This window comes from Lonchura striata, chromosome 4A, assembly GCF_050655825.1.
Source record: "Lonchura striata isolate lonStrDom1 chromosome 4A, ASM5065582v1, whole genome shotgun sequence".
NCBI classification, from domain to species: Eukaryota; Metazoa; Chordata; class Aves; order Passeriformes; family Estrildidae; genus Lonchura; species Lonchura striata.
In genome coordinates, this window is record NC_140742.1 from 13,184,372 (window position 1) to 13,197,359 (window position 12,988).

The following is a 12,988-nucleotide window of genomic DNA, read 5'->3' on the forward strand; positions in this document are numbered from 1 at the left end:
GCCCAAGGCAGGGCACTACATGAAACCAGATAAAGTTTAGGGTCCCTTCCCACCCAGGCCCTTTTCTGATTCAGTGACTTCTGATGCTTCACACTACAGCAGGAAACTGCAGTGACAGTGGCAGTGCTAGGGCAGTAACAATCACATTCCATTAAAATAAGACATTCTGGGCACTGGCTTTAGTTTTGTTTAAGAAGCCACAGTTATTGCTAATTTAATTTCTTTCTGACTAAGTATGGTGGCTATATTTCAGACAGGGGAAATCAGTAAGAGCAAAATCACATTCCAGCTTCTACATCAGGATATGATTGCTTGAACTAAAATGTTAAGCAGTACCAGTTTAATAAGCTATTTTTGAAGATCCTGCCTTTGGAAAGGAACTTTTATGTAGCTCTATGACAGAATGGTATAAATTTCCCATCATGGGGAAGTTCTCTTCTCCCCCAAACACCATCAGCTCAGTTGTTCAAATCCCAGCATGAGATACCTCTGGCAGAACCTGTCCCAGGTACGAGCCTGATCTCTGTCAGTGCTACTGGAATCATAGCCAGAAGGCAATAATGCAATGTGGGCTAAGGGCATCTTCAGATCATGCAATTTAACAATGCAGTGTGGATTACATGAACTAGAGACAGTCTCTAGGCAAGTGTGCCTAGACTCTGTGCCTCCCTCTGGGGTGTGACACAGACAGATACCACCATGGTCTTCACATGTAAGGACCTTTTCACTCACCATAACTTGTCTATGCAGCCAAAACCTCACCATGCAATCAATCAGTAAGTTGGAAAAAATGTCCATTTCAAACCTTTTCATTGCACAAATAATAATGGAAGAAAACCGAACAAAATATATTTTACTTGATGTAGAAAGACTCCCATAACAACAGAGATAAAAAGCTCACTTTTCTTCCACTGAGTCTTCTGCAGCTTTAAATAAACAGTTCTACTAGTAGCACCAGTCTGATTGGGAATTTTCAACTAAAAATAGTATCAGAAATTTTTTAAAGTGGGACCAATTACAAAAATAAACTCTCCAGCAAAGAGCACTCAACAGAACAGAATGCTAATCAGGTCACTGGTAATAGCCCACTTGTACCTTGCTTGGGATAGAAAACTTGGTCTGCTCGGCCTTGCCCGGAGTGTGAATAGCAGTGAGAGGAGGAGGCCAGGAATGGGTCATCTCCTAGGGAAAAAAGAAAAAGTTTAGAAAACAAATTCATGTACACAGAGAAGAAAGAGAGCGAAAAATGGTCCCATCAGCTCCACTGAGCCTGGAGATGCAATTGCTCAAGGAATCCACCCCACCACCTCACAGCCTTAGGTCACTGATAAACACCCAAACAACCCCACAGGCAGCACTTCCTCAGAATGAGAGTGAGGACAGGTTTTATTCTTGAAAATTGTGACCATCCATGTCTTCATCAGAGGGCAACTGGCTCCACCTCTGTGTTCAGCCTGCCAAGCTGTATGAATAGAGCTGGGCTCTAACTGCAAAGCCTAGGCAGGAAGGGGGCCCTCCTGCACAGCACGGGGTGCAATCCTGTAGGGGAGTGCATGGTGGCAAGATGCAGCACTATTTAAGACTGCAGAATGGCAAAAGAAACAAGAGGCAGGTCTAGAAAAATCTGGAATAGGCTTGCAGCATGAATGCCCAGTGTAGCAGAGAGCAGAGACATCACCACAGCATCTTCTTGGGGCACTGGCCACACGCTCTTGCTGTGGTAAGCAGTGTCACAGCCTCAGAGCATCATTGATTCCACTTTAAAATGAGAAATCTGGTGAATCCAGTGAAACCTGCCTACCAGAACATCTAAGCAAAAACCATCCATTTTCTCTATCAGTGTGTTTATTCATCATTCATACACTCAAGTCCCAGTTATCTTTAAAGAAACAACCTGGGTGCCTATGGCTACCAAGCACCAGCAGAAGAGCAGCACACACCCACTTCTCCTTCCCACTGCCGGGAGCTGCTGCCCCAGCAAGCCTGACAGGAGCACACTGGGGTTTGTGCTCATTGGAGCAGGGGGAAAATCACTAAAACCAAGGAACTGCACAAGTGCTGGCTTAGACAGAGCCCTTCTAATGAGTATGTTTTATGGGAGACACTGCTTCTTTCTCACTTATCTTTGTTTTTAATTTAATAAATATGCAGAGAGGCAGTAATAGTTGTCTCTGGCATTAAGTTGCTTTTGTCTTGGTTGTTTTTGTCTTGGCTGTTTTTCTTTGCCTTAAAAGCTCAGAAAGAATTCTTTCTTGAGACAAGGGAGGCAAAGAGCAGAAGAGCATCCCATCTCAGAAATCTTGTATGCAATGGCCTGACTGCAGTGAACTACACTTACCAGGTGCTATTACACACTGGTCAAACCCAGGGCTAGTCACAGCAAAGCTCATAAACAGGCTAGTTTCTGTAGGTAATAAGACAACCACTCAAATGAACCACAAATAAAAACATAACATAATGCAATTGAATCAGAAAATACAGGTGGTATAAAAAGGACAATGTGGTGGGTGAATTTTGGCTAAACACATGCCCTGTGTGGCTACAGCTGATACAAATTATAGTTCACTGCAGACAGAGCCAGCAAGTTTCAGAACTACAGGTGTCTCTCCCAAATTATGTGTCATAGAGGAGGTTAGGAGAAAGGAAAACTCTGCACCATGGTCCTCAGCCAGTGGGACAGGCAGACATACAGACTTCCTTGGGCAGGTGGGCCAGGCTGCACTCCTGAAAGAACTTCTGGGTTTCTGCTGTGGAGCCCAGGGCCTGTTTTCACTAGACAAAGGCCAAGCAGCAGCAATGAGGTGGAAAGGAGCAGTTGCTGAATGGCTCATCCCTGCCAGGGTGTGAGGTTGTGGCAGCTCAGTGCCAAGGCAGGAAGAGCACCATGAAATGGCACTGATTGTCTGACCTCTGCACAGGGGAAGGCAGAAAAAGATTTCAGCATCCTGTGAACTTTTCTGTGAGAAAATATAATCCAAATCCTGCATGCCTTGGCCAAAGCCTTTGCCATGGGGGTTGCTTTGTAGCAAATCTCTCCATAGCAAAATGAAGAAATGAAGAAATGAAGAAATTTTATGTAGCTCCTAAGAAATTTTATGTACTCATTTTTAAGTACTTGCAAGTGTATCACACAATTAAAAGAGGACCAGGCATTCTGACTGAAGGCAGAAATTAAGAATATTCTAGGACTACAGTTATAGGCTTGACCTCAGTCTCTTCCTGCCCACACAGAAAATGATGTACAGAGAGCCTGGGATTCATGGGGAGGTGATGCCAGCAAACGTTTCAGAATATTGCCTGTCAAAACACATGCAGTATCCACTGCCTACCTACTTGGCAGGCTGAAGTGTAAGCAAAGCTAGTCATCTCCCTATTAGGGGACACGTGAACATAAAACAGTGGGAAAAGAAGCCTGCTATTTATTTGAGGAAATTCAAATATGAGGTAAGAAATTCTGCCTCCACTGATGTTAGGACTATCCCATCTCTGTCTTTACAGAGTGACCTCGTGAGCACCAAAATCTCTTACAAAGGTACAACCAAGCAACATGGAAGCATTTCACTTCAATTGTCACTGCAGTGAAAATTATTGGACAGAAAATTCCAGATAGGATCACACATGCATAACACAAACATTTAATGCTCAATATACAAAACAACACTGTGTGGAAGAAGTGAGAAAGTATCTAGTTAGCTAAAGAAACATACCTACATCTACCTACAGACAGGTACCAGAGCACTGTCGCCCAAAGAACTTTGAACAGTAGTAGAGAAATTTTGAGTTCACTCATATGAAAAATGTCACTTCAAAATGTCTGGGCAGCAACCCCACACCAACCACCACACAGCTGCATGTTCCAGTCACACAGAGCTGAGCTACAGAAGGACATCAAAAATGGCACTGCACTGCTGTCAGTGAAGGGTAAAAATCCCAAGCCCACACCCTGTGGGGATGTGACTGCTCAGCTCGCTCCTACTCCGCTCCTTAAGCACAGACAGGTTACTCTGCAGCATCAGAAGAAAAGATGTCATTTGTTTAATCATCCACATGACTTCACCCTTCTTTCTTGTGCCCCAATTTCTGCTGGAGGTCCCTCATCTTTAAGTACTTGAGAAGCTCTATTTCGTTTAGCTTGTGAAACTTGATATATTGACCTTCTAATATGTTAAGACTATAAAGAGCCACACAGATGGTGTGTGTTGTGTATGTGTCCATTAAGATGTGTCTGTAACCACCTTAATTTGTAAATACCTGGGAAATTAGACAGGGAATTAAATTCATGTTTTTTCCAGGAAAAGTGAAAACACTTTAATCAAACCAAATTTGGAAGTATTTAGAAATTCCTGGAAGTAAAAATAATAAAAGCAAGCATATGAAACACTTTAAAGAGGAATTTAATGGAAACAAAGTAATCCCACAAAATTGAGTTAGGATTTATTTTCACATGGTTTGGACTTAAAATAATTCCAAAATCATGTTAACTGTTGGAGTGAGTAGATCAGTGCTATAGAAGCATGCATTTTTTTACAGACCTGGAGATTAAATGAGAAAGTAAACCTGCACTGTTTCTTGGCTTAAAAGTCACTGTGGTCCTCTGATGTAGTAACATCAAGCATCCTCCTTTCTGAAAATTATTTAAACATTGTTTTAATTGACTCCATGTGTTTCATTTATTAGAGCTAGACATGCTTGTCTCTTCAGCTAAGTCTGGCTTTTTTGGCTATAAAAGCCCTCAGGTAAGTAACTAAGAAGGACACATGCAGACATGCGATCTAATGAATCACCCAAACACAAATACGCCAAGCAAACCTTCTTGGGGATGCAGAGGTACAAGGCCAAATCATGATTTAAATGGAAGGAGAGGACTGGGGAAGGATTTAAACTTGCAAGTTTTTAAGGAAGAGGTCAGAGGGAGAGTATTGAGTACAGGGGATATAGGGCAGATGGTAAATAGCTTTACAAAACCAGTCCCTAAAATTAATAGCAGCCTTCAAGATTTATTTCCTGTCTCTGTATTTCATTTTTCCATAATTTCCTTCTTGTTCAAAAGAAAGTGTACCATGTTTTTAAGTACAGATAAAAGCACTGAGCCAGGCTCTGAGAGGCCATTATGGAAAAAAGAACCAGGACTGTGTACTCTGTGTTCCTACTGAGGCAGCTTCCTTTCCTAGTGTGCTCTGAACTGCTTAGCCTGATCTAATTTGAAGTCTCCCAAGATACAGGGCTCATGCTACTTCCCTTGGGAGAACTGAGGGGAGACATGAGAACAGCCTTTAATTACAGAAAGAGCTGTTCCTAAAGGAGAGAATAATCTGTTCTCCAGCTTTATGGAGGATATGAACTTCAACTGCAGCCAGAAAAATTCCAGTTAGAGGTAAGAGAAAGCTCTTTAATGGTAAAGATCCTGCAGAATTGAGACAGATTGCTCAGAGGGCTACACAGATTCCATCAGTGGAAGAATATGCCTGAGAAAAGATAAGCACACATCAGCCAGGCATGGCTTAGGCAGAATTGATTCCTACACCGGGACAGGGATGTGTAGTAGATGATGAGCTTTCTAAGACCCTTCCCAGGCCTTTTTCTTGTTCTGTAGTTTTGACAGATCATAACTGGTTTGGCCAAGCCTTACCCTTACTGCTTCTCTTGTGGATACGTCCACAAAAATGCAGAAAAACAAAGCAATAATCCCTTTTTTTTTTTCTTCTGTGGCCACAACACTTGCCCACATCATTAGAGGGCAGTCACTGGAGCAGGAGGACCATCCCCACACACATCTTTAGCAATAAATTCAGTCTGAGATCACTGCTGCTAAAGAGGTCTTACCTGTGATATTGTCTCTGTCAAATGACCTTCTATTTTACATCTTAGGTAACTTTTAGTACTTTTAAATCTTAGCTAAATCTATTGTTTTAAACTTCCTGCAATTTTTGGAGACTCAGCATGTTGAAGTTGCATCCAGAAAAAAATAATACGTGAAGAATAGATGTTCTAAGGTTATCACAAACTTGATGTTACAGCTGGTGCTAAGCAACCTACTGCCTTGATTGAATAAAGATAGGAATAAGTGATTTACCATTTATTAAAGACTCTATTAATGATTTATTAGTGTTTTATTAACTATTTATCAATGCAACCCTAGTAAAAAGCCTGTCTTGTCTCACAGCATCTTTCTGGTTTCTGCATTTATACAAGCCTGATCAAACTCTCTCTGGTAGGAAGCCAGTAATGCATGAGGGGCAGCCACACTTTCTGTGTGAGACGCATACTGAATTAAAAACTGTCTCAGCCTGTTTCAACTTTGGGGGAAAGGCTAAGGAAAGATTGAACATACAGATATATATTTATATATGGAAATGACACACAAATGGCACTAAAGCCTAAAGGAACACAAAGACAATAAACCTATTGCTTTTATTAATATTCCTAATGAAGGAATGAATAATTTGAATAAACAGTTAGAAATACCCTGACCAGTAATCTGGCCTGCTTTATACTGGGTCAAAGGCTTCTTTGGAAGGGATTTTGATACATTTTTGGTATTGACAGAGATGAGATAGACAAATTCATTAATATATATTGATTATGATATTTCAGCATTTAAAAAAAAAAAATCTCATAATCAAAGGGATACCAAACCTTTTTCCCTGTAAGAGGAACAAAAAATTTAAAAGACTTGGGGGATGGCCTCCAAAGAAAGCTATTTTACCTGCTATGAATGTTAAAGCCGAAAACCTTTTACTCATACAGTTGTTTTAGCAAATTTATTACGAGTGGCTAGTGCCCAGCACATATACTTTGAGGAACAATGTGGTGGCATTTACAATAATGTCTTTGTCATACTAGAATTTATCTTGTTACTGTCCCAAAAGCTGCTTGAAAGACAATTGGAAATACAGTGCATACATGCCTGAGTTTACTATTGAAAAACTGGAGTTGATTCTACAAAAAGCAACCATTTTTCTGACCACAGCCTAAACCACAGTGTTCACCTGTGGGTTTTATCAATGATGACTAATAAGTTCCCTTTGCCAGCTGGGGAATAATAGCATGCATTCCATATCATCCAATGGTAAATTAATATTTCTTTCCATTTTAACAAGAAGGGGACAGACAAAAATTATATCCTGTGAAAATGAATATAGAAATTGCTTTAGAAGCCAATTGTGGTTGACTATAAATTTTAGAGCATATGTTTTTCTTTCCTACTTCGTTAGCATTTGGAAATCCACAAAGAAATATGAGTATTTTCTTTTTCTGTTGAGTTTCTCAGTACTCTATGACTTCCGTATATCTCAAACTTTTCAATATATTTTCCTCATATGTATCTTTTATAACTAATAACACTCATATTCTTTGCTTAGAGCATTTACAAGACAATAAAAAAAAAGAGTAAATCATGATTGATGCACTTACTGCTCTAACCAATCTCATATATGTGAAGAAAAACAACGCTCCATTACAGTGAGAAGGTATCTCAGGAGCTCAAGAGGCTATTTCAGGGGGAGAAAAATGAAGACACACCACATGAACCCACCACTGGATTCAATTTCACAAGTCTGCTATGGTCCTAAGGAAACCATAACCTATGTAAAAGTGTGTGTGCCCTGCCAAAGGTTCAGCTCCCTGCTGGGCCTGGCCCCAAATGCTCCACGCTGTGCATACAGGAGTTCACCCCCAAGGCTCCTCTGTCAAACAGGGCGAATGCTTTTTCCAAGGTGGATCAGGATAATTTTCTTCAGGAAAAATCTGAATTTTCTTCCACTTCAGAAAGATAATATGGTCAAAAACTGGCCTGAATGTATTACATTGCCTAGGACAACCAATCCTTCAGTTCAATACCAAGCAGGTTTTGTGCCCTCCAGCACCTTCTCATGTGTTCTTAGTATTTTCAGGAGCATGCAGCACAATCCCTTATGGACCCACCATAGGAAGACCATTATGATGAGCTGAACAGAACCACAAATCTGCAGCAGCTGCATCCCTACTCCTGCCAGGCTTAAACTCCAGTACGAGTGAAGTGCATGTAGGACATGGGGAGTTCACAGAATATAACTCGCAAAAATAATCACATAATTTAAAAAATGAAGCAGGACCTAATAGCAAGCACACAGGACAGCTTTCTTGACAAGTGTTATGTGATGAGAGAATGAAGGGTGCAGTGGGAAATGAGGATGCTGGAAGTCAGGAAGTCAAAGGTAGATACACCCAGCCTGTATGACAGCCTCTCTGAACCACCACGTCTTTGTCTTCCACCATTGTCTGAGCTTCCAGCCAAACTCCAGGAGATGAGCAGGAGCCAGGGTCTTTGTGACGAGCCATGAGCTTCCAAATGCTCCAAAGACAGGCACGTACTGACCAGGAATAACAACAGACTGGAGTGGTAACTCTGCTTCCCAGTCAGGACAGGCAGGAGGAATCTTGTCAGCTGCAGGGGTTTGTTAAGGGCAGGCCATAATGGTGGTGTGCAAGGAGAGGATGATCAAAGTTTTGCCAGGCACATATGAGATGCTGGGCCACAGGAGGTGCTTCTATTTCTATGTAACTTCCAGTTATTCCTGTTATTCCTGTTCCTCTGCACAGACCTACTGATGGGTCAGGAACATCAACATCAGATGGGTCAGACTTGAGGTCCTGCTCCTCTGGTTGGGTGCTGTGTCTTTCACAGAGCACTTCAGGAACACCATGGCAATCATGAGAGCAAAATCCTGATTCTCCATAGTTAAAAATTTTCTGTTGGGCTGGGACCTTTTCTGTTTCATACAGCATCCAGAATTGGATATTGGGTTCACAGCAGCTAACACCAGTTTTAGAAGTCAATGATACATCCATAAATATCCAGGTACCTGCTGTCACAGGTACCAAACCCAGTTCCAGGAAGCAAGGCATCCTTCAGCTGTCACTCCTGGTAACTAAACTAAACTAAACTAAACTAACTCATGCTTTGCTGCCCAATACACAGAACCAGAGCCCTGTGGACAGTATGGCCAATGCAACACCTCCTGTTCTTGGCAGCTTCTCAACCCCGCTGCTATATCCCACTGATTTTATTTATTCAAAATAATGCTTGTTGGTAACCATCCCCAGGGATGGCACATCTTATTGTCACAAGGGCCCCACGAGGTAAGAAGTATGCATTGAACTGTTAAATACAACATAACATCCTGGCACTACAAGGGTATAGTATAAACAAAGGCACAATAAGTAATAAAAAGCTAATTCTTTCAAAAGTTACTAATACCAACATATAATTTCATCTCTGCAATTTAAAAAACATTGGCAAAAACCCATTCTCCAAGCAAATAAGCAACTGTGTTTTGAAACTATTCACTGCTGGCACTTGTTTAAGGGAATCTGGTAATTTGTTCCATCCATCCTCAGCTTCACAAGCAGGAAAGCATGTCTTGAATTGCCTGTTTTCTTCTCTGAAACTTAGGGTTCACACCAAGAGGAGAGCAGAACTATAAATTACAGTTACAAAACAAGACTACTCCTACCCTGAGGCACTCCACTGTGTGCATTTATACAATACATTACATCATCTCCTTTACATTGCCAGATGTAATCAATTCATGGGTTTTTTCATACGAGTACAACAGGGTGTTATATAGTTACAGGACAAGACCTTATCAATGGAATTTATTATGAAATGCATTAAATTTCTGAAGCAACTTATGGCAGCATAGTGAAAAAATAAAATCTCCAAATCCAGTATCAGGCAAAATTAGATTGCTAAACCACAAAACCTCTTGTTCTGTAAGCTTAGCACAGAAACTGTGTAAGTTGTATATTGTGCAGTAATTTTTAGATCTATGTAACCAGCTTATAACTTACATCTTGACAATATGATGAAACTGAGTCCAAAAATCATGAGGAATTTGAAAGCATTAACTTGTGCCAGAAGATACTGGCTATAGCTTTAAAACAGAAGGGTTAATTACCTGAAACAGCATATAGGGGGACATTAAGAAACCAAGTTAGGCAACTGATTTAAATTTAAAGCCCAATTCTTTTGTTTAAGCCATGATTTGCTTTCATTAAAACTGGACTCTGAGTTGTTACTAATCAAATACAAAGAAATGAAGCTACCACACACTGCTGTACAATACACACTGAAATCCTTACAAAAGCTGTTTCTTTGCCTTCCAAGCCGACTCTGCCAAATCTCTTACTCTGCTTACCACACAGGCAGTATTGCAGCAGGGTTTTCCTGCGGGGGTGTGTGCCAGGGTGGCATTTGTTTTTGATGTTGTTCTTACACAGTCTCATCACCTCCATTGTAATGCCGTTAAACCAGCAGTCTGAGACTGAAGCAAAGACACAGTGAACACCTAGAAAAGCTGAAACCTGCCCTTACAAAGCTGTCTTTTTTCACCATTCCTTTTCCTTGTCTATGTGATGCTCTCCCTGCCATGCATCTCAGTTGAGAACTTGCTTCTCCCTTCATGCATGAAGAATTCACTTTCCCCTGTGAAGCATGGTTATCTTCCCAGTGCCTACTTCAGAGACTATTAATACTCTGCAGGGCACAAACTGTCTCATTTTTTGTCTCATATAATGCCTAGAGCAGTGGTAAAACTTCTGAATATTGTCTGAAAATTTGGAATAGAGATTATGGGCTGAAAAATCCAATGGATGTATCCAAAATGTATGGATAACACAGGCACAGCTTGATCAGTATTCAGCAAGCCCTAGATATACAAAGCCTGATGACTGGTTCCTCTAATTTTGTCACCTTGGTTTCTTTTGTAAAGTTAAAAAGCTTAGCATGTTTGCCAAACAATACACTATGGGTCCTCATCTGTAACACAGAGGTAGAGCCTCTCATGCTCAACCCTTTAATTCCATTCTCTAACAGAAAGACCTAACCAGCCACCTGAAACCCTCTCATGCAACCTGGCATTTATTATAGTAATTGTAGCCTTTAGAAAAGAACAAACATTTCAGTCTGAATTTCCTTTTCCTCACTTGCGCCTTGAAGCAGGTCTGTTCCTGCATCTGTGTGTCCTGTAAATCATGCCAGCACTCCCCTTTGATCCACTCCTGCTAAGCTAACAGGTGTAGAAAAAATGGATGTATGCTAGAGAAGATGTTTTGATACAACATATACTTTTTTGGCATGTCAGCCTTATCCAAATAAGCCAGTTTACACAGTAAAGAAAAGTGAAGCCAAAACATGCCGAGGTCTTTTTTGATCTCCTTTAAGGTATGGAGGCTTCAGAGTATTTCTGGTAGACAGATTCCCACTGTTTCATACATTTGATTCCTCATTTCCCAGCATGTTTTTTCTTACAAAGCTAGTTGGAGGCTGGAAATGTTAAATACTTGGGACTGCCACTAAGACATATGACAGCTGAGGATGCCTGGTCCCGGACAGAGCAGTCCCGTCTGAAATCAGCGTGTTCTGACTGTGCACCAGATTGATAGAGCCTCCTGTGTCTGCATTTTTAAAATCTTCTGACAGCAAACTACATTGAAACAAACTCCTAAAAACAGGGCTGAAAAAGGGCAAAGTCCGTAACCTTCCTGTCTCAAAGCACTACGCTACTTCTTTTCCCACAGGAAAATCAATGAATAGGACACAAAAGCCACAGCACTGAAATGCTGTAAATTCAGGGCTCTGGCATTTAAACATCGTATCTCTACATTACTAGACGATGACATGTATTGTCTTTTTTGCTTCTAGATGGCCCAAAAGGAATAGCAAAATGTTCATTAGTAATAGTTTATCAGGGATTGTATGAGCAATTTGGAACAAACTTGGAGCAAGCCCAAGAAAAGACCACCCAGCAGACCCATGGCTGCCTAGTTAGCTCCAAGCAGTGGGAGCAAGTCACAGCTCCAGCTGGTGTCAAACACTGACAACTACCAGTTACCAGGCAAAGATGAACTGGAGTAAACATGTCAAAGGATGGTGGTGTTTTTTTTTTTGGTTTTTTTTTTTTTTTCAAGTATGAAGTGCAATGTAATTATTATGTGCAAACAACTACCAAAAGGAGTTGCTGATCTCACTTTGCTGGAGACACACAAAGGCTGGATGCAGTAACATGACATTCTTTTTGAAGGGTAACTTGTGTTGTAAGTGAAAGATGCTAGAAAACGACAATGCTGCTGCAAAGTAGACAGAATGATACATTTAGTCAAATTCCCAGTCTAAGCCTTTTCAAAGAACACAAGCAGTTAGTGCAACATTCCTTAGGGCTCCTGTAGCCTTTCAAACATGATCGCTTTCTTGTCGTTTACACTTATCATATTAAGAAAAATGGTAATGAGGAGATCATGACAACCTCTTTTAAAAGAAACAATGACTCAATTGCCAAGGAAAAAAAAGGAGTGATAACTATTTTCATGGAAAGAAGCCTCCAGTGAATGCCTCACTGTTGAAACTATGTTCTTTGTTTTTGTCTGAACTCAGGAATGACAAGGGGCTGCTCTTCAAAAAAATTCCGAGCACCAGTTTTCATTTGATTGGTACATTACTTTTTCAGATAACTGGCAGTTCCGACCTCTTGTTGAAAAGATTGGGGACTCAAGAAGTTAGAAATTATAAAATACTGGAATAAGTGGGAAGGGATTAATTGGCTTGATTAAAACATAAAAAAAGTCACTACTGGGAATGCGCCTACAAACTAAACATGAAGTGTTTTTATCCTAAAGCTCAGAAGAGTATTTGTAAAGGTTACTGTACCTTGGTATACACAACATTTTCTTTACTAGGATATACTCATGGCAAAGAAATTAATGGACTACAAAGCCCAAAGGGGCTTTTAACACTCAATGCTTGTGCAATAAATGCCATCAGAAGATCTCAAAGCATCCCTCACAAAAGATCAGTACCTGCCATTTTCTAGCTTAGCTCCAGAGATGAAATTTGGTCCACACTTTAAAGCCCTCAATCAACCCACAGCAAACACAGTGAATACAACTCTGCCCATTTTTTTTCCTGTTAACCATCCATGCCAGTCTCCTATGCCCTTGTGGGTTCATGTTG

The 12,988-nt window shown here is 40.7% G+C and overlaps 1 protein-coding gene across 9 annotated transcripts in view; it reads right to left on the reverse strand.

Moving 5' to 3' along the window:
* The window catches only part of AFF2 (ALF transcription elongation factor 2), a 350,216-nt gene that overhangs the window by 124,056 nt on the left and 213,172 nt on the right, over positions 1 to 12,988 (reverse strand). For all 9 annotated transcript variants that reach the window (XM_085570466.1, XM_085570462.1, XM_085570465.1 and 6 more), the window contains exon 5: positions 1,096 to 1,182. In XM_085570466.1, the coding sequence (XP_085426592.1) occupies positions 1,096 to 1,182 (87 nt within the window). The remainder of the gene's footprint in view (positions 1 to 1,095; positions 1,183 to 12,988) is intronic.